At 40.4% G+C, this 21,572-nt stretch overlaps 1 protein-coding gene across 12 annotated transcripts in view; it reads right to left on the bottom strand.

Moving 5' to 3' along the window:
• Nucleotides 1-3,275: 3,275 nt before the first annotated feature.
• Nucleotides 3,276-21,572, bottom strand: part of B3GALT1 (beta-1,3-galactosyltransferase 1) — a 112,267-nt gene continuing 93,970 nt past the window's right edge. For 11 of the 12 annotated variants that reach the window (XM_055088302.1, XM_055088308.1, XM_055088293.1 and 8 more), the window contains 2 exons: nt 8,610-9,832; nt 3,276-3,451 (listed from right to left, as the gene is read on the bottom strand). In XM_055088302.1, coding sequence (XP_054944277.1) covers nt 8,623-9,603 — 981 coding nt within the window. In that variant the 5' untranslated portion in view covers nt 9,604-9,832 and the 3' untranslated portion in view covers nt 3,276-3,451; nt 8,610-8,622. Of the gene's footprint in view, nt 3,452-8,589; nt 9,833-21,572 lie in introns of those variants that run through there. The other variant, XM_007112764.4, reaches the window with a different exon arrangement.

The following is a 21,572-nucleotide window of genomic DNA, read 5'->3' as shown; positions in this document are numbered from 1 at the left end:
AGCCCTGTAGCCTGGCCGTACGTGCTTTCCTCTTTCTCCTCTACCTGTGGTATCGTATTCTTCTCCTTAGGCTTGGTAAGCATTTGGTGGTTGGTGAGCAGATGAAGCCATCTTTGATCTGGACCTAAGTTATGAATTGCAACTTGGTTTTAAGATAGAATCCTGTATTGGGCTACTGGACACTGTACCAGCGAAATAATAGTGTGGTATTTTGCTTCCCATTGTTTTTGTTTCTTGGGTGTATTGCTTCCTCTAGGACCTCAACATTCTCCCATAAGGACTTAGAGAAAAACTATATACAACAAGTAAAAAGAATGAGCTTCTAACCTAAGACTATACCAGAGAGACAAACCTCACTCAATCTTTAACACCTCCCAACAAGTTTTTGTGAAGATTTAAAGAGGCAATATACACAAAAGCCCCTAGTACAGTCCATAACAGAGGCTTCTTTTTTTTAAAAATAAATTTATTTACTTATTTTTTAAAAAATTTTTGGCTGCGTTGGGTCTTCATTGCTGCACATGGGCTTTCTCTAGTTGCATCGAGAGGGGGCTACTCTTCGTTGTGGTGCATAGGTTTCTCATTGCGGTGGCTTCTCTTGTTGCTGAGCATGGGCTCTAGAGCACAGGCTCAGTAGTTGTGGCACACAGGTTTAGTTGCTCCGCGGCATGTCGTATCTTCCTGGACCAGGGCTCGGACCCATGTCCCCTGCATTGGCAGGCGGATTCTTAACCACTGCGCCACCAGGGAAGCCCCACAAATGCTTATTGACTGCCCTGGACCAGGGCTCGAACCCATGTCCCCTGCATTGGCAGGCGGATTCTTAACCACTGCGCCACCAGGGAAGCCCCACAAATGCTTATTGACTGCTGGTATCTCTGTCTAAAATCTAACCTTGAATCCTAGAGTCTTGCTACTAAGGGCAGTCCGTGTACGAGCAGCATCAGCATTGTCTGAGAGCTCATAAGAAAATAAGAACCTTGGGTTATACCCCAAACTATTAATCTGCACTTTCGCAAGATTCCCAGGTAATCACTAGGCACGTTACCATCTGAGAAGCATTGCTGTAGAGCATACATGTCCTTCATGCTGGCCTGCGTGCTCCAGCCTCCTGTTTTTCTCCCACAGCCATGCTGCCTGTATCTTGGATGGCCTCCCAGACGGAGGGGCACATTGTTACCAATAGCGTGCTTTCCAGTTAACTCAGAAACTTCTGCCGAGAAAGTCTCAAGAGAAGCTTGTAGTGGTGAAGTTACCTTTTCCTAAAGGAAATGTGAACTAGCATATGTTGAAGAAACCCACAGAAAGGAAGCACAGGCAGGTACAGAAGCAGAGCTCGTCTGAGTGTGGTTTGAGACAAATCCCCGAGTGCAGAGAGCGCTTGCCTTCTTAATGAGCTCGCAAGTGATGGATGCCTCTCCAGAGGATCCTTTGCTTCCAAGAGGGGAAAAAGTATAATTGAGCTTATAGATCGTTCTTTCTACTCCACAGAAATGTGTGTGTGAGCTCTGAAGGACAGAAGCTCTATTAAAGTTCTCGGTGAGTTAGGTTAGATCAGAGTGAGTGGGGTTATAGATTTTTGACTTGCACCTTCTTATTAATATTCATTAGATTTGGATATTATCAAATCAATGGTGGTTTATTTTAAAATTCCTGAATCTTTTACCTGTACTTTCATGTTGTTTAACTATTATCTTAAGATTTGTTGTCCTTTTCTATTGTCTTCCTTTTCAGATTTTTCCTTTTCTTTGTACCAAGTTGTCATAATGGGTTATCCGAAGAAACTTTTTCTAAACAAAACCTTTTTTTAAAGCAAAAGTAAGCAAAGTAAAACAAGCAAAAAAATTAAGTTGATACACAAGAGAATGTGAACTGACAAACACATTACCTTAGAAAAAAGCACGACTGACAACAATCATTAAACATATATATGATGGCTACTGAATAAAATGCAAATCTCATGTAAAATAGAAGTTTGGAAACAGATCAGTGATAACCAGAGCATAGAGAAGGGAGCTGATTATGAAGAGGTGTGAGAGAATTTTGCGGGGGAGGTGATGGAACTGTTCTATATCTTGACAATGATGGTGGTTACTGGAACATATGCATTTGTCAAAACTAACTGTACACTTCAAAAGGGTAAATTTTAAAGTACGTAAATCACAACACAATAAGAAAGGGGGGGAAGTTCCAGTCTGAAAACAAATTTAAAAAATTACACTGCGTTGCATAGGACGTGGGTGTGTGTGGGTGTATATGTTCTTACCTTTGAGATGCAGCTGTATTGGTTAAGAATATGGCTCTTAGAGCCAGAGGACCTGAGTTCACCCTGGAAGTTATAAAATTCTTTATTGCCTCAGTTTCCTAACCTGTCAATTGAGGTAACAGCAGCATCTACCTCATGGGGGCTATTGTTAGGAATAAACAACAACAAAGATAATGACAAAACAGAGTAATGGTCACTGAAAATTTAAGGCTTTGCAATGGGAGAAAGTCTCTGATGTTTTCTTTTTCCTCACCTCATGCTTGGTGAGGTCATCTTTGTCTCTGCTGAAAAATAATCTTCATCACACAACGCCCACACGTTAAGTCTTCCCAGCCTGCCATATCAGGCAGCCACTGCTGAGGAAGTGCTCTGGAATAAACCTCAGAGAGAGAATAAATCACCTCTCATGCCATGCTCCCTCCAGGTGAGGACTGAGGTCATTGCAAGAGGCATAACAAATAGTTGACATAATGTACCAAACTAATAGATTCTACAAGGAAAACTAAATGGAAAATTCTTCTTGAGTGCTAGGCACCTCTGGCTGAAGAGACAGTGGAGCCTGCGTTATTATAGATGTAGTTGAATCAGTAATACTTGTTCATTCATTTCTTTTTCATTTCACAAAAATGCCTCTTTTAACCGAAGAGGTAAGGAAATATTATCGAGGGCAATTTTTCATGCTCACATGGATTATATTCTGGGACACCTTGCTTTTCGAAACAGCCCCATTTCTGGTTTTTTTTCCTCTCAGAAATGTATTCAATTCTCTTCCAGCAGCATGAATTCATCTGGAAAGCTATAACAATCAATTAAGTAAATGAGAAAATAGAATGCTTGTAATTATGATAATCGAGCTATATGAAACCCACCCTCTTAGGTCTACTACCCACACATCTTTAAGCAATATATTAATTAAGCTTTGGGTAATTGTTACAATTAGAATCAAGCTTTTATCATTTTAAAAAATCACTATGAGACAAACGAAATATTTTAAAAATATACACAGCTGTCGGTTTTTAATGCAATTCATTATCACAACTCTGTTGTCATCTCCCTGGTTGTATGGAGACAATTCCAGGATGTTTTATTGATGTGACTTTTCATTGACAAGTGGAGGAATTTCATATGTAGCACCTTCTTCAGATGTTTTCCTGTTTCTCTAAATCAGAGGTTGGCAAACTTTTCCTGTAAAGGACCAGATAATAAATATTTTAAGCTTTGAAGGCCAACAGGCAAAGTTGAAGATATAGAAAAGTACAAATGTTGGCAGTTTCCGTATTGATGGGTTCAAAACATAATAAAATAATAATTAAGTACAATTTTTTTTTGGCAATACACATCTACCAATGAGAAAAGCAGAATTCTTCCTGTTGGGATAATATTTTGCTTAGTCGGAATTCAACGTTAGTGTCTCCTATCTTTGAGTCATTGCAAATGTTCATTATGAATCCATTCTTAGATAGATGTGGTTCACAGAGTGTGGTTTGCCAACCCGTGCTCTTGATCAGTGCTCTCAACTTTAAGGGGCAAGAAAATCACGTAAAGGGCTTGTTCAAATAGAATGCTGAGCCACACCCCCAAGTTTCTGGTGGAGCCTAAGAATTTGCATTTCTAACAAATTCCCACTTGACGCTGATGTTCCCCGTCTGAGACCATACTTTTAGAACACTGCTCTTGATGTTGGTCCTTTTAAAAAGTCACATTGAATACAAACCTATTTCATGTTTTCATCGTTCTACTCACGTTTCAGCTTACCTGATGGACTTCACCTTTTGAACTCCGAGGTACAGGGTTAGTAGATCCAAAGTTTAATATCCATTAAAAAGTGAAGACCTATTTAGCTAGATCAGATTGATAATAAAAGGAACTTTTGTCTCTTAAAGAGCTATTAGTCTCTTGCTTGCAAAGTGAGGCATCAGCAATCAGCATCTACTTGTCAGCTGTAAAGAATGCCTGAATAGCACTTTTCCAGTCCCATCAAACTTTTAAAAGAGTATGCAGTATTCCAAAGGATACATGTGGGTGAAACATAAGAATGACACTTTTGCCTTAGATTTGACATATCCTAGTTCACCATACATTATCAGTATAATGCTCTCTGGATTGGAATTTCTTGGTATGTTCAACCCATAAAATTTAACACAGAGACTTTCATGAGGCCGCCAAAGGGCAAGGGAGATAATAGTTTCCTAAATCCTGGAGTAGCCCATAGTCTACTAAACCAAGTCATCTCTCAGTTGACTGTTAAGTTGCCCTGGGCTCTTGCGGATGAGCTCCAAATTGTTTGAACTGTCACCTATACTGAGGTTATGGGGAAGGTTAATAATAAGACAGGGCATCAGCTAATTTCAGTAATCACATCTCACCAAAGAGATCCTTTCAGAAAAGAGCCAAGTGGAAAATATGTTCTCCTTCTGTTTATTTGTCCCAGTGGTTTAAAAAATCAGCTTTAGGGAACCATAATCTTCCTCATGACAGATGGGCTTATACATTAGCATCGTGCTTTCAATCAACAGTTTACATTTCATGAGGAAGGTGAAGAAACTGAATGTAAAGACATTTTCAGCATCTATTTGTCATTTTTCAGTTTTATAACATTGATACAAAAAATAGTATTCTGATTAGCAGCTTGATTGGCAACCCATGTAACCCTAAGTAGTACTACAAACCTGGAGAGTGCACTTTTACAGACAATTACGGTTGGTGAAATAGTATGTACAATTTTGACAAATAAATACATAAATACAATCATTCATATATAACGATATACCTAAATGTCAATTATCATCAACAAGCGTTTCTAGTAAATTACTTCTTTCATTCACAAGTTACTCTGTTGCTTATAAAAACTATCTTCACCTTTACAGAAGAAATGACATAATCAATCCCCCCCCAAACCCACATATTAGGAAAGGTAGAAAATGAATCCCAGATGCTTTATGTAAATATTCCATTGTCTTTTGATAGAAGAGCTTTGATTGAAAAAACTCCTTCCTTAGCTTCTCTGTAGAGTTTCTTTTCCCCATATCATATCACGCAAAGGGGTTTTGTTCTTCTGAATTTATTACAAATTGAAAATGATCTTCATTTTTTTACTCTGGTTATTTAAAAATACAATAATATATATTGAAGCTGGCATTTGCTTCAATACAAGAGACACAAAGCCACGCAAACTAATCACCAAAGATAAAAAGCTTTTTTTTTCCCCCCAAAATGAAACTTTAAATGAAAATTTAAGGGTACAGACAAGAAGTATTGATACCTTTTGTTATCCAGTGCACAATGAACAAAACAGGTGGAGGGATAGTCAGCAGGTTTTTGTAAAAATTGTCTGAATGACTCCTGGTAAAATGCTATCTGAAACACTATTTTATGTCAAAGAAATGATAATAAATTTAAAAATGGCTTAACAAATCATCATTTGGCCAGTGTCATAAAATTAACAAAAGTAGAAAATTAGAGCTTTTTCCTCATCACTTGACTTAAACATTTTTGGAACATTCAAAAAACGAAGGGCAAACATGCTTTAAGCTATTGAAACACCGGACAAGTGGCCTTGCCTCACCAAGCTCCATGCAGAAGGAAATGTACATAGCAAGCCGATTCTAGCAATACATACAGCTGGGGAGAAGAAAAAAAAAATGCCTTTAAAAATATATACATATGGTCTTTGATGAATATTTATATGTTTGTCACATGGGTACTATCTAGCATAAAAAAGTTAGGAAATAGTTCTGTAAGACACGATTCTCTGATTTTTGCCCCTTTTAAAGATGAGGGCTCTATTCATAATTTACTCACACGTAGACATATAAAACGACTCGCAGATGTACACATATGATGTTTATACTGTGCAATTCCTTGACACCGAAAGTGGCTCGATTGAGCATAAGGTAAACGCAAGATGTTGGTATGACACTGAGCCTTGATTCGACTACACGATTGACAGGCAAATCAAGTGCAAAGTCATGAGACTTTTCCAGCGATTGGAATGCACAGCAGTTGAGAGTTGGGGGTTGGAGGGTGGCTCGCCTTATTCTGATCCATCTTTCTCCAGGATACCTAATGCTATTTTCTAATCTAACTCAGCAGTCCTGCTGACTTGAGATGACGGTGTATTAAGGGAAGGAAAGATCTATCTCCTATTGGGTTCTCTTGGGCTGAAAAAAGAGATCCGGTGTTTTCAAGATATAAGCCATGACTTCCATTTGTACATTTCATCTACTTGTTTGCTATCAACTCCTAGGGGGGCTTGCAAAGGTCAGGTTAAAAAAAAAAGGTTCACTCTTTCAGTTGTGGAGCTTTCTTTGAGTGAAAACAAACAGAAGTTTTCTAATGAATGGTAGAAATGTGCAATGTGTGGGTTTGCTGAGTGTCTATTCTTCTTCTGCCAGAGGTGGACTAGCTCTACCAGGCCTCAAAGTTCTTACTGAGAATTCAGATCAAGTGTTTCCTGAGATCTAAGTTGATGTGATACATTTTGCAAAGCATGTGCTTCAATGACTGTAATATACCCCCAGCCAGTGGCTCCTCCCCAAAGGAAGGCAGCTGCCTTCCCTTTCAGCAGCCTGGGATATCAAGGCAATTCACTGAAGTAATAACTTATTCACTGAAACCTGAAGAAATGACAGAGAAATTGAAGCTTCCCCAAACACCTAACATATTGAAGGAAAAGTCAAAATCTTAGAAGAATCAGGTGCACTAATAGTTCATATTTGGGGCTTCCCTGGTGGCGCAGTGGTTGCACGTCCGCCTGCCAATGCAGGGGAACCGGGTTCGCGCCCCGGTATGGGAGGATTCCACATGCCGTGGAGCGGCTGGGCCCGTGGGCCATGGCCGCTGGGCCTGCGCGTCCGGAGCCTGTGCTCCGCAACGGGAGAGGCCACAGCAGAGGAAGGCCCGCATACCACAAAAAAAAAAAAACAAAAAATAGTTCATATTTGATCTGTATTTTGGCAGATATTATGTTAAGATGATGTTACTACTAGTGATGACCATCATTGTAATTATGTAATTATTTTAGCATTTAGCATAATGCATGATACATTGCATTATGTAGCACCTTTTAAACTAAGGATCCCAAAATACTTAGCAAATGTGATTTTCTTTCACAGCACCTGTGAGGTAGGTGTTTTTCCAGCCATTTTATAAATGAGCATATTGAAGCACAGCAAAGTGAGGATGCCTGCTTAAGTGACCCACACGATGGCAGCAATAGAACCTGAACCCAAGCTTCCCCACCCTTCCTTCCTATAAACCTCAATCACAGAGCTTGCAGAACACCCCCAAACAGCATTGCTGTTAGAGGTACTTGGATGTTTCAGATGTTAGAGAGATTACATCTATCAACAGCAGGGCTAAATCCTTCAGTAACATTGCTCCCTGTTCAAATAGTTTCTCACGTGCTTTGCAAAGGTATGGAAGGGGCATCTGACACTAGTGGCAAGCTTTTGTTAATTGTAATGCACACATAAATTTATATTTTTCTCCATGTGATATATCGTCCTTCTGGCCTCCTACCAACTTATTTCTGTACATGTATCTGTCTGAGCCAGAAAGTGTGAAATGTATTTCGTGACATTGTATGGAGGGAAGCAGGTGAGATTACATTTGGCAAAATCTCCTTGGAGGCACCAGGTAATGTTTGTTCTGAAAGAGCAGGAAAAAAAATTCTCCTGTTTATTTTGTTACGTAGCATTTTATATACATTCTACCCGCTGAACAGGTTTAATCCTTGGATGAGCAAGCAGAGTTGTCTTCCAAACATACAGAATATTTAATTCTCAAGTTTAAATTCCCATTTATTTAACTGCAGCCTCCCTGCCAGTACTAAGTTAATTTCTTGTTGGAACTGCAAATACTGTACACATTACATGGCAATATATGTAAAAATTCAATGTAACAGCACACACAATATTAATAATCACATCCAGTGTGTCTCCCTGACTGTGCATTATTTCTGAATTGTTTTTGAAAAAGTGTTATTTACTTATTTACTTTTGCAGAGAGGATATGAAGACATTACCGTGAGTTCTAGTTTCCCAGAACCAGATTTTTATCTCAGATGCACAGTATGTAAATCCTAGCAGTTGTTAGGAAGTTGCTTTTTGATATAAATGCAATACTTCAGGACCTGAGAATGAAATCTGGCCCTTTTAACTCATGTATTATTTCTATGAGCAGAGCTTAACACGTATAAATTGGCAATCCAAGAAAGGAACTAGGAGTGGGAAGAAAAACACTTTTTACAAAACCCCTTCACCAGTTCATTTCCTCTGGTGACACCTGTAAAATACCTACACCCTAGGCCTCATTTCTTAAAAAAGAAAAGAAACGTATTTACATTGGTAAAAATCCTAACATCTGAGATGTTTCTTGCTTGACATGTCATTCCAGATTCTGTGCATTTCTTCTGGAGAGATCTGATGCACGGTGATAACTCGGCGATACCTACACAAACTGTAGGCCATTTTCCAGTGATTGAAGCCACTGTTCTGGAAAGGATGGATGCCCAGCTTTCGAAGACACAGTCCCACATATACATCTTCCAGGTGAAGCAGCCTGGTGTGGAGTGAGGTCTTGTAAATGAGTTCAGCCACATCAGCTGAAAAGATATAGCCAGTCCCCGAACAGAAGGGTGGGTAGTTACTGTCAGGGTACAAATCCCTGGGCATATACCACTTACTGCGGACGTCTCGGATTGGCCCTCCATTGATGACATAGCCAGTAAAATACCTTCTTCTTGGCTTGGTGGAGGGTTTTAGTAGTTTATAAATAAGGTTGTCCATGTTGACAAAAATGTCGCTGTCTGTTTTCATGACATACTTGGCTTTTGAACAAAAAGTGGCCACCCATCTCATCCCCATTAAGGTTTTGAGGGTAAGGTTATGGTAGGAATCAATGAAGTCCTCCACGATAATGTCGTGAAAGATTTGGCTCTCTTGCTCCACCATCTGGTTGAGAACGGGATCAGCGTTCTTGCCCAGGAGGAAGAGAGTGGCTATCTTGATCCCTTTAAAGTTGTTCTCATCCCCCCAGGTCTCTCGGATCGCCTGCCGGGCATCGAATTCTTTATGGGTGGTGCTGATGAGGATAACGAGGAAAGGAATGTTTTTCTCACATTTGTTGGGCTCATTTATAAGAAATTCAAAAGAATGGGGGTTTATAGGTCGAGTTCTTATGTTGCCAAAGGTGAAGTTTTTCCTGGCAACTGTTAGATGGCTGAATGGCTTGGAGCCAGTGTAGGAAGAAGTAGGGCGAGTTACACTCAAGTACCAGAGAGCGCTGGCCCAGCACACGACTGTCAAAACGTATAAACAGGAGACCTTTGAAGCCATTGTCTTGAGAGCACGTCTATTCCCAATATTGAAGAGTATGCCTTCTTGCCATTAGTTTCTTTTCATTTGGCAAAGGTAGCATATTACTAGTTAATCTTAAAGTTCGACAGAGAAGCGTGAGTGCAGGACTGTCCATGGGTCTCAGTGGCCATCTGGCATCTCTGTATTCACTCTACTTTTCTCCAAATCTGATACAAGGGTCCATGTCTCATAAATCTTCCTCTTAACTCTGCAAAATCAAAGTACAGTTGTCATTCAGATTTATTTAGTCATTTCACATCCTCAAATAAACATAATAAGGGTATAAGGATTACCCATGCTGATTAAAATAAACACAGGCATTCATTTCCATCAGTACTGACAACTCCCTGACACAAGCATTCTACCTTTCTTCCCTTAATAGAAGTTGTTTATGGATATTCATAGCTCCATGGTATTAGCAAATACATTATAAACTACAGATGAACATGAAGGAAACTGAATATTCGTAATTTTAAAAAAGATTCCCCCTCTTCACAAGAGGCCTTCTTTGCAGTTAAGTATCAATACTTTCTGATGCTAAAGTCTTCTTTCAACCAGGAAAATCTCACACACGGCCTCATATCTTCCATTCTTCTAAAGTCTAAGTTTTTGTTTGCTTGATTCTGATGAAGGAATCAGTTCTCAACATCTCCTTGTTTTCTCTAGCCCCGTTCTTGAAAATGTGTCGATCACCACTGGAAAATCTTTGCTGAAATTGTCTTCCTTGGCTTTGACTTAGAAGTAATTCCCAAACTTTTCTCACTTTTTTCCTTATTTTGGCTCTCACAAATGTTAGTTCCTCATTCTCAGTTTTCTGTGACACTTCATATGGAGAATATCCTTACCCCTCATGCATGGAGACCATGGCCCTAGTGTCCTTCAGAGAGTGAGCAGCATTCATTTTGGAGCTGATCTAGATGGTATCGCTTTTTGTGGTTTTCAGCAATTCACCCTTATGTTCCTTTGATGAAATGATACTGTCCTCTTTTAATTCTTTTTACTTAGTTACACTTGCCTATAAACATGGCAGGAGTATAATAAGGGAGACCATTGAGGTTGGGGGCCACAAATTCAATGGAGATGTGACAGAGCACTTTAATTGGTGTTCAAATTAAAACATTGTCCTTCAGAACCCTAATCCTTTCTAGAACTTCAGCTGCTATCGTGTCAGTCAAAAATATATGCTAGGGGGCTTCCCTGGTGGCGCAGTGGTTGCGCGTCCGCCTGCCGATGCAGGGGAACCGGGTTCGCGCCCCGGTCTGGGAGGATCCCACATGCCGCGGAGCTGCTGGGCCCGTGAGCCATGGCCGCTGAGCCTGCGCGTCCGGAGCCTGTGCTCCGCAACGGGAGAGGCCACAACAGAGGGAGGCCCGCATACCACAAAAAAAAAAAAAAAAAAAAAAAAAAATATATATATATATATATATGCCAGGTTACAACAACCATTCATGTAAAAAATTATCTCTTCCTTCTTAGTTAGATCAAAATGTGCAAAATGTGTCTTAGAAGACAGAGATAGCAGATAATGGATATCAGCTTCACCAAAGTCTGCTTCAAAGAAAACTATGCACTTAAATGTATCAACCGTGTTGAAAGAATTTAACTGGGATTACAGATTGAAAATCATGTTTCCAAGCACAATAGTCATAATGAAATGAAAAGACATGATGGGCAACAGCAGAGGTAATACACATCTTCTTGTCTAAGCCAAGCACTGACTGTGAATATATGATCCGTATGAGACCAGCAATAACACAGCGCAGTTATGGTTCTAGCTAAATGAATATTAGAATGGCTTCAAGCAGCATGACTCTAGGCATAGTCAGGCCTTCATCCGACCCATATTAAGTACTCTCTAAATATAGGCTCCAGTATCCTTGGCCTTCTGGAGGGAATTTCTGCTCTAAAGATAAAAAGGATGTAATGTGCAGCAAGCTTTGAAACGTTAAGCAGTAAGCCAAAGGAAGTGTGAGAAATCAGCAACAGAGAGTTTAGAAAAGGGTTTCTCACCTTGGGATATACAGACATCGACTCCATTTGGATGCCAAAGTGATGTGAGTGAGTCTCAGGATGGTACTAGAAACCAAACTTTCTCCACCATTGTCCTAGCCTAGGATCTGATTCTTATGAGCCTACCTTTATCATCATATAGCCCTTGTCACCTTTCATACTTTCCTACTAAACTGTGAGCCACCTATCACTGAACTGTGAAGGGGCTCCCCAAAAGCATCACCTGGAAGAGGCTTCTACCAAGTTCTCTTCTGGAGCCACTAATCAGGCTATCAATCGGGGGGTTAATGGCGTGCTGCAACGTATTGGAAAAACAGAAATAGAACCCATATGCCTCCTCAAGGAACTCACAGTCTAGAAGGAAAGACGTCAAGTGAATGATTAAAACAGTGGGATAAACATTTTCATCATAAGGCTAATGGAGTACAGAGGAGAGGTGGGCTGGTGGACAGGGCATGGGAGAACCAGGGATGGTCCTGCAGACTGTGCAGACTGCTGCTATAAAGGCACCATTCTCCTAAACTGCAATGTGAGTCCCACGCTCCACCCGCTCCCAGAGTCTAACAATGAGGTTGCCTTGGGGACAATGCCATGGAAAGTTCATAGAAGTTATCTAAGCTGAACCTTCAAGGACATCTAGGAATTATCGGGATGAGGGTCGGGTATTCCAGGCAGAGGAACCAGCATATGCAAAGGCATAAAATGAGAGAGCCTAGTGTGTGCCCGGGCTGCAGAGTAAAGGAAGAAGACAGGGCGATGGGGTGGTGCCTGCGGAGACAGGCAGGGGGCAGATGGTGAGCGGTGCTCAGAAACTATTCTTAGCCGAGTAGCTGGTTACCCATCTTTGCAAACTAAAGGGCGTGAGGGAGGATTCTACCTTCCCCAAATCCTGTCCACTGATTGTCAATAGCAGTTCATCTTTCCATATTAAGGATATCTATCTCCCATAGCTCTGTGCCCCAGAAGAATAAGCAAAAATTTGTTTTATCTGATAACTTTCTGTATGGTTTTCCAGGAGAAGGGACTCCATAAACACAGGCACCTGGGCAATTTAAAAAGAGCTAAAAGAGGGAGAAATATAAGAGGAGTAGGTGAGAGCACGAATAAAGTATGTGTATTGACAAACCCTTTTCACAGAAGAATGAGCATTCTTCCCTAGACAGCTAACAAACATGATACTTCTTACCATTGTTACCGTAGGTCTCATTGAAAAATGTGTATAGTGCACCAGGCACTGTGCTATGTGCTGTATTCAACGCCATGGATTTTACAGAGCTTCGTTCCTCACAGTTTTACAAGGGAGATATTTTCTCCATTTTACAGATGAGAGAATGGAAACTTAGAGATAATAAGTAGCTTATTCAAGATCACACAGCAGGTGAGTGACCAGGAAAGTAGTCATCCCAAGTTTCCTAAGGCCTGTTAGGACAACAGGCAAAATCTTGCATGGGAAAGCCCAGGGTGGAAGGGATTGTCTCAGGCTGCTATTCTCCCAGGATTCATAGGTTTATTTTCTTAGATGTGTGTCCATTGCTTGAATTTTTTTCTAGTTTTTGGTTTGCTACCCACCGCACTACACCAATTCTGAAGGGATCCTTGGTCATCAAAAAATGATGATTTGTAAAGAGCACATTAAAGCCTGAAGATGCTGGGGGTGGGGGAGAGCTTTAGAAATTGAAATGGTTCAAAAACACTTCAGTTCCCTTTCTCTGAAGTCCTGCAAAACACACACACACACACATACACAGTCACACACTGAAAGAATCACTCTTTCTATTGACTTATTTTTCAGACGAGAACAAAAGTAGACACAGTGTTACATCTTGGTCACCAATAAAAGAGAGGATTTGAAATGGGAACAGGAACCAGCCAGAGTCTGAAGATCCGCCAAGGATAATGTGGACCCACAGCAAGGGGTGCTCAAAAACGTCCTTTTTCCTCACAACCAAACACATTTTTCAGGTGGCCAAACAAGCACAAAAATAGACCTCTGGACCAGAATTAGTAATATAAGTAAAGACAGGAGAGAGTAGCTTGGTGCATTTAATGCTAATGAGTAATTTCATATATGTTGGATTAAGTAGATGGCAATGGGCCAGATGTCCTTGTTTTACTCCTTGAGTAACTTGCTGTGTGGCTTTCTGTGACTTAGTAGCCTTGGGTATAAAATAAGGGCAAAAGTAACATCTGCTTTACTTCCAAATACGTTAAAGGTATTAACTGTTTGAGTTTCCAGGGAAAGAGTGTAATACAGACAGATGGTATTAGGATACAAAGAGCAAGTTCTAATGGGGTGAGGGGATTCTGTCAGACCATCAGTTCATGATTTGGGATCCAGGCACATACATTGATCAACCCTTCTAGATACATAGGATTGCTGTCAGTTTTTTGGGTTAGTGACTACACTGTACAGATTTTCTTGCTAGAGACCTCTATCTTCTTCCTGGAAAGCTCAAAGACAAAGGTGCACCGAAAATCTAAGAAAATTCATCAGCTGAAAAGTTCTGGGGAAGGAGCTGAGCATCACACAGCAGAATCCTCCAGAGGGTTCTTTTAGTTTTACAAGATTTGAAAAAAAAAAACCCTGTTTAACAGACACGTTAATGTATCAGTAAAGTAGAAAGCGAAACACAAAACATTTGTTATTCCTTTTAGCAGCCCTACCGCAACTGCAGACACTGATGACACATTAACTTGTCATCCATTAAATACAAATCCCTCCACACTCTTGCACTGTTGGTGGGAATGTAAATTGATACAGCCACTATGGAGAACAGTATGGAGGTTCCTTAAAAAACTACAAATAGAACTACCATACGACCCAGCAATCCCACTACTGGGCATATACCCTGAGAAAACCATAATTCAAAAAGAGTCATGTACCAAAATGTTCATTGCAGCTCTATTTAAGATAGCCAGGACATGGAAGCAACCTAAGTGTCCATCAACAGATGAATGGATAAAGAAGATGTGGCACATATATACAATGGAATATTACTCAGCCATAAAAAGAAATGAAACTGAGTTATTTGTAATGAGGTGGATAGACCTGGAGTCTGTCATACAGAGTGAAGTAAATCAGAATAGAAAATGAACTTGAGGACACGGGGAGGGGGAAGCTGGGACGAAGTGAGAGAGTGGCATGGACATATATACACTACCAAACGTAAATAGATAGCTAGTGGGAAGCAGCCGCAAAGCACAGGGAGATCAGCTCGGTGCTTTGTGACCACCTAGAGGGGTGGGATAGGGAGGGTGGGAGAGAGGGAGATGCAAGAGGGAAGAGATATGGGAACATATGTATATGTATAAATGATTCACTTTGTTATAAAGCAGAAACAAATACACCATTGTAAAGCAATTATACTGCAATAAAGATGTTAAAAAAAAAAAAGAAACATTCAACTAGAATATTTAAAAGATTCCACCCACCCCCTCCACCCGGGGGCCTTACTGTATTGCAGATTACCTCATTCACAGAACACCTTCGGTAACCATGCACCTTCACCTTTCAGAAAGTTAATGGGGCAGAATTTTCAATTTGAGAAGCACATGTTTCTCTTAGAAATCGCATCCTGGATAGTCTGTTATTTTAAGTAATTTATTTTTTTTAAAAGCCCATGAATCTGCTAAAAGTTCTGTTGTATAGCCAGAGGTCAGTCTCAAGAGCAAGTGGGTAGTGTCCCTTGGGTGACCTGTGCATAGTTTGGGTGCCAAGTTCATGTCTTTCTCCATCATAGTTCAAGCAGGCACAAGTCAACTCTGATTTCCTAAGCCTCGGTTACCACTGAGTTGGCTTGACAATTATTTCAGCTGCCCTACACCCGCAGGCAAGGCTGCAGGGGCCCCAGCAAACGGCCTGCTTCCACTCTCTGGTGTCTCAAGGAATATAATAGCTTCTTCATTGGTTCATCAGAGATGCACTGAACACCTGTTGATGTCAGGCACTGTTCTACAAGCTGGTAAGATGGATGGGGAGCTTACTTTCTAGGAGAGGGAGGCAGAAATTAAACACATGATAAATGAATGCAAAAATACATTCACGTAGAGATAAGTGCTGGGATGTAAATAAAGTGAAGCAATGGAATGGAGACTGAACAGAGGTGGAATGGGGAGGGGCTACTTTAGGTAAATTGGTCTCTCTGAGGGGGTGACACTGGATCTGAGAATAGAAGGTCTTGCTAGTTCTGGTTCAGTCCTTGAGTCTTTCACTAAGTTTATGTTTCTTAGCTTGGATCTTTGGAATTAATGCTTCCTTAGGAGCATCTTTCTGGTTTTTGATCTCTGCCCCTCCCTCGTTTTTTGGATTTTCTTGGCTTCATGTTTCTCAGCTGTGGCCATTCTGCCCACTCCTGCAAATGCCCTCAGCTTCTAGATATGTAGGTTATCTACTGTCTTAGTTTGCTACGGCTGCCATGACAAAGTAGCACAGAGTGGAAGCTTAAATGACATAAATGCATTGCTTCACAGTCCTAAAGGCTGGAAGTCTGAACAGATGTTGGCAGGTTTGGCTTCTTCTGAGGACTCTGAGGGAGAAATCTGTCCCATGCCTCTCTCCTAGCTTCTGAGGGTTTGCTGGCCATCTCTGGTGCATCATCCAGATCTCTGCCTTCATCTTTACTTGGCGTTCTCCCTGTATGTGTCTCTGTGTCCAAATTTCCCCTTTTTTATAAGGACACCAGTCATATTAGATTAGGGCTCACTCCAATGACCTCATTTTAAAACGCTGCTTCCGGGCTTCCCTGGTGGCGCAGTGGTTGGGAGTCCGCCTGCCGATGCAGGGGACGTGGGTTCGTGCCCTGGTCCGGGAAGATCTCACATGCCGCGGAGCGGCAGGGCCCGTGAGCCATGGCCGCTGAGCCTGCGCGTCCGGAGCCCGTGCTCCGCAACGGGAGAGGCCACAACAGTGAGAGGCCCGCGTACCACAAAAAAACAAACAAACAAACAAATAAAAAAAATAAAATAAAACGCTGCTTCCAAATAAGGTCACATTCTGAGGTACTGGGGCTGGGACTTCAGTGTGTCTTTTCCGAGAGACATACTTCCACCTGTATCAACTACTTTCCTGGGTAGCAACAAAATGAAATACTTTGCTTGACAAGACTTCACTTCTCCACACATTTTATTTTCTTGATTTAAACAGGTAAATTCTTGGGTTTTGGTAAATTAACTTTGAAAGGATGAACAATTTGTAACTAGCATTCAAAGGAGGATGAAACACAAGTGTGAAACGGGACACAAAGTTTGGTTTGCTTTTACATTAAAAAAAGCTAGTTCAGATGATTTTTTTAAGACCATGGGAAGAATATGGGACAGTTTATTTATTTTATTTAAGCAGTCCTTTGTTCCTGCCACTTCTCTTTCCTTTGGGCCCCACCCTTAAAAACACTAATTAGTTGAGAAAGCTATGTCGGGGATGTGGCCAATTTTCCAAAAGGTTGGGGCCAACAGTTCTTGAAATACTGACTTGGTTTCTAGAGAATAAGGACAATTCTCCTGGTCAGCTCAAATTAGCAGCATTTCTATTATTCTATTTCTATTAGAGCCAATTTTGAATATTCAGAGACCACATGGTACTAAAGAAATGGTCTTAACATTAAAATCCACATAGCAACTTTAAAACCATGGTGTAGAAAGATAAACCAGTTGAAAAAAAATAAGCCCATTTTTAACCAGTTAAAAGAGAGGAATGAAAAGAAGACAGAAATTCAGAAAGAGAGAGAGAGAAAGGACTAAATACTAGTGCTTATGAAATGCTCTTGAAATGAATGAGAAGCTGGCTGTACAACACATCGTGGTAGTGAGTAGGGTAAAAGAGATTCGTTCTGAAAAATGTTTTGATCTCAGATGGCTTTCCTCAGAGCTGGTCAATCAGTGAAATCAAAGAATCTTCATTCTGTGGGGAAATCCAGGAACTCGGCTGCAGCAGAACTAATTGATAAACGAGCCCCAAAGGCCAGAGAGTCTACTCAGCTGCAATGATTTAGCGAATGGTTATCTTGATGCCATGCTAGCTCCCTTCCTCTCGCTCTTGTAATTATGTTCTAAATAAGCACAGGAGAGGAAGAAATAAAGCACTGGTCCTTGAAGGCAGAATTTCATAAACCATTATATTATACAGCTTGCTAACTTATTATCTCCTCAAATCACAGAGGGCTGGCCTTTCTTTGAAGTAAGCCTCCGTGGCTGTGGAACGCACCATATACCCATGAAGTCGAAATCCCTGAATGCTCGTAGAAGTTAAGTGTTCTGACTCCTTTGCCTCAGAAAGACAAAGAGCTAATCTGTTCTTTTAAAAAAATTTAATTATGAAGTCTTTTAAAGAGACCCATAATTGAACTTACCCAACAGATCATTTGGAACGAGGAAGTGGCAGAAAACAAAAGGTAATATTCGTCATGACTTAGCAGTTGAAGTCATTTCCTTCTCAAATCTGGAAGAAATTATTTGAACCTTTCTTCAGTTCAGTATACCTTGAAATTTATTGAAAAGGTCTTTATAAATCCCTGCATTCAGAAGAACGGGGCCAACTTGAAAGAGGAGTGGTTGGGACGAGGATGCCTTTGTATGGGCTTAGGGCTCCTGCTATTCTGAAAGCTACATTCTATTTCACTGCAGAAAAAGAGCACTTCGAATTAGCAAGGAAGATTATAGCTTTCTTCAAATCAATGTGTTGCCCTAGTTCTAGAATTCAGGGAATTTTTAAACATTGCTACAATCCTCTCAGGAAAAAATGAAAATGAGAATATCTCATTATTTTAAATAAATGCTTGGCTTCCTTTGCAGTGATGGATATTGTGTCTTGACTGCCTTATATGAGACACGTTTTTAAAGATGGGTAGAGCAATCACTTATTAAATCATAGGAGCTTGGGAACCTAGTCATGTGGTCGGGCCTTGGATAAGGGCTTCTCTACTGGGAAAGGAAATGCCAGGATGTTTCATTACAGATTTGGAAGAGCATGGGAGGAAAGACATCCTGCTAATATAAACAGCAGCTGGGAGAATTTTAAAATGATGAGCCATGTGATACCAAAAAGAGTTTTCACTCGGCCCATTATTTTGGGGGGAAACTGATAAAAATGGCTATTTTTAGAAACCAGAAAGATGTTAGTGTATTACTGTCTGAAATTTACAAAGTCTAAGGAGAGATATTTCTTAGACAGCTCACCACAGAGAGATAATATTATTTTAGGTCAAATTTCAAAGAACGATGTAAGCACATTTAGCAACTGATAACATATGGATGAGAATTTGCAATTTTTATTTTCTTTTTCCCCCTTTTCTAATTTGAACGCCCCTTTATACAATATCACTTAATTGGAATACGTAATAGCCCAAAATAATTTCATGTAGATGCTGTCAATGGAAATTATTCTGTAGGCAGTCAATCTTATGACCCTGAGAGAACTGGATTCAGCTTCCCAATTTTAGTCATTGGTTCTGAACTCAGGGCATCTCTCTGCCTTGTTTCCTCATCTATCAAATGAGAATGGTAACATCTGGACACACTTTGCAGGGTAAGTGTAAGGATCAAATTTCAAAAATTATTTGAAAGTAATTTGTAAGCTGAACACTGCGACATGAATTAGAAGTATTATCATTGTTAATATAAACATGATAAAGACAAATCCTGAGAGGATCACCTATAAAATGTTTCCTGAGCAATGATCAGTCAATGCATCTTGAGTATGTAGTACAAAAGCAGTTTTCTTTCTTGGCTGTTGCTCCAAAAAGCTTAGCATTTCCAGTTGAATGTTTTCATAAGAAATTTCAAGGTCATTTTATATTGTCTATATTAAAAAGGTCTTGCACTTTGGCCAAAAAAAAGGGGGCGTTTATGCAAGTTAGAGGAAACGTCATTATGAGTATTATTATTAGCACTAACGTGATGTAGAAATAAGTCTTCTCAAATAGGACTTAAGAATATGAAAAATCTACCAGATTTAAATAGCCCTTTGAGTAGCATTTACATAGCCACAGTTAACATTCTATGTACACCAAGACAGCCTGAAATGGCTGAGCCATGATTCTTTTACAGACGCTTAAGACAAAGCCAATACAAGATTCATGATCTTTTTTCTTCGTAGGATTGTCAAGGTTTTTAATAGAATCTATCAGAAATGTACTATTATAAAGTACCTCATCATTTCAACACTTAACTAAGAGACTTACCAGTTTTCACCATTAGAACCGGCTTTATGAATTGTTCTAGAAATGCACCCAAAGGAATGCCTGGGTGACAATGATGGTTTTGTTTGGCAGAGTAGCTTTTAAACCATGCCCTTTTGTTTCTGAAATCTCTAGTTTTGTACATAATTTTCTTAAATTAGTACCTACTGGCCCATCAGATGGAAATGCTGCTGTTTGTTTCATTCTCATTCTCAGTCAACTGCATTGGTTCTTCCCCAGGCTTGCTCTCCACAAGTTGTTGACCAAACACTTGCTCAGCTTCATCCTCATCAGACACTACTTTGTGCCTGGGATTTCTATTTCTACACATTCCCTTCTGTTTACAACTTCCTTTTTGCTAAAGATTCTTATTTCTCCAATGGTTAGACACCCAGCCTGCCAATTTTCATTCTACTGCGGCCTTGAACTCTTCACCACAATCAACCTTACATAGCTCTCGAATCTGTTTGAGGCTACACTGGACTCCTCTAGCTTGGATTCCACGGGCAGGGATTACAAGATCAATCTCTCCCATGGGCTTTGGTTTCGATTCTCACTTGTGTGTCATTTCTCCATTTACTCTCCCCACTTCATTAATCCCCCACTGTTGCCTGTCATCTTTCTTCTTACTCCTGTGCCTTTAAATATTGTGGGGTAAGGTCTCATTATCAAAGAGACTGAGACAGTTTGTCTCCCGGACAAAGCACAGGATTGACAGTAGACAGGAAAAGATTGTTGTAGCTCTGCCATGAAATCTCTTTGGAAACGTACTGCCATCCCCACGCCCCGCCCCCGCCAAATCTCTCTTAGTTTAAAAATTGCATTAATCCTCAATGATCAGAAACTCTGCCACTGGTCCAGGTACTCTCAACCCACTCAGTGAAGGTCTCTTCTAGATTTGGTGTTTTCAGCCTCTCCATTCCCACTGGCTCCTCTTTTGTCTTTAGAAATGCTTATCTGCCCTTGCTTAGAAAAATGACAGGAGTAACAACAAAACCTTCTCCTGACCCTGGCCTCACATTCAATTAGCATAGTATTTTTCTCCTTCATTTCATAACCAGAGCCTCTAAATGAGTGCTCTTTCCTGCTTTTCTTCATTTCCTCACCTATTTAACTCTTGCAATTTATCAGCATGCTACGTGATGCCCTCCCTGCTCTCAGCTGCTTTTGATACACTTGGTCCCTCTCTTCTTTCAACTCTTACCTAGGATTCCTTCCTACTCATGTCTCTCTGCTCATCTTTTTCATGGTCCTCTGTGTTTTCTTCTCTTCATCCCTCCTCTGCCTGCTCTTTACACTCTCCAAACCAGTACTCAGCCCTCGTTCCAGTCTCATCAGCACGGAGAGCTCACTCTTTTGAGAAAAGGCTTCCGCTGTCAACTTTCCAACAGCGTTCACTGGAAAGATGGAAGAGAGACCAAGAAACTTTACATCTCTTCCCATTTTCAGCACCCTGTTCTCTCTCTCAGACAGGGTATAAATGTCAACTTGTACAAAAGCAGGGAGACATTTGCCTTCCTTCTGCTTTTTGCTTTCTTTTCCCCTTGTAGACAGTATATTTCAGAACACGTGTCCGAGTCCAATTTCTAAAACAGGGAAGTCTGCATCACAGACAAACTCAACAGGCACATGGGACAGGTTTTACTAATGACAACAAAAAGTAAAAAATGATTCTGTGCTTTCTGTTCACCTACATATATGAGAGGTTTTACTTTTCATTATATTTGAGATGTCAGGCTGTTTCTGAAACTGTGAAAATGTTGTAAA

Source organism: Physeter macrocephalus, chromosome 2 (genome assembly GCF_002837175.3).
Source record: "Physeter macrocephalus isolate SW-GA chromosome 2, ASM283717v5, whole genome shotgun sequence".
Classification (NCBI taxonomy): domain Eukaryota; kingdom Metazoa; phylum Chordata; class Mammalia; order Artiodactyla; family Physeteridae; genus Physeter; species Physeter macrocephalus.
This window is presented reverse-complemented; position numbering and strand designations above follow the sequence as displayed.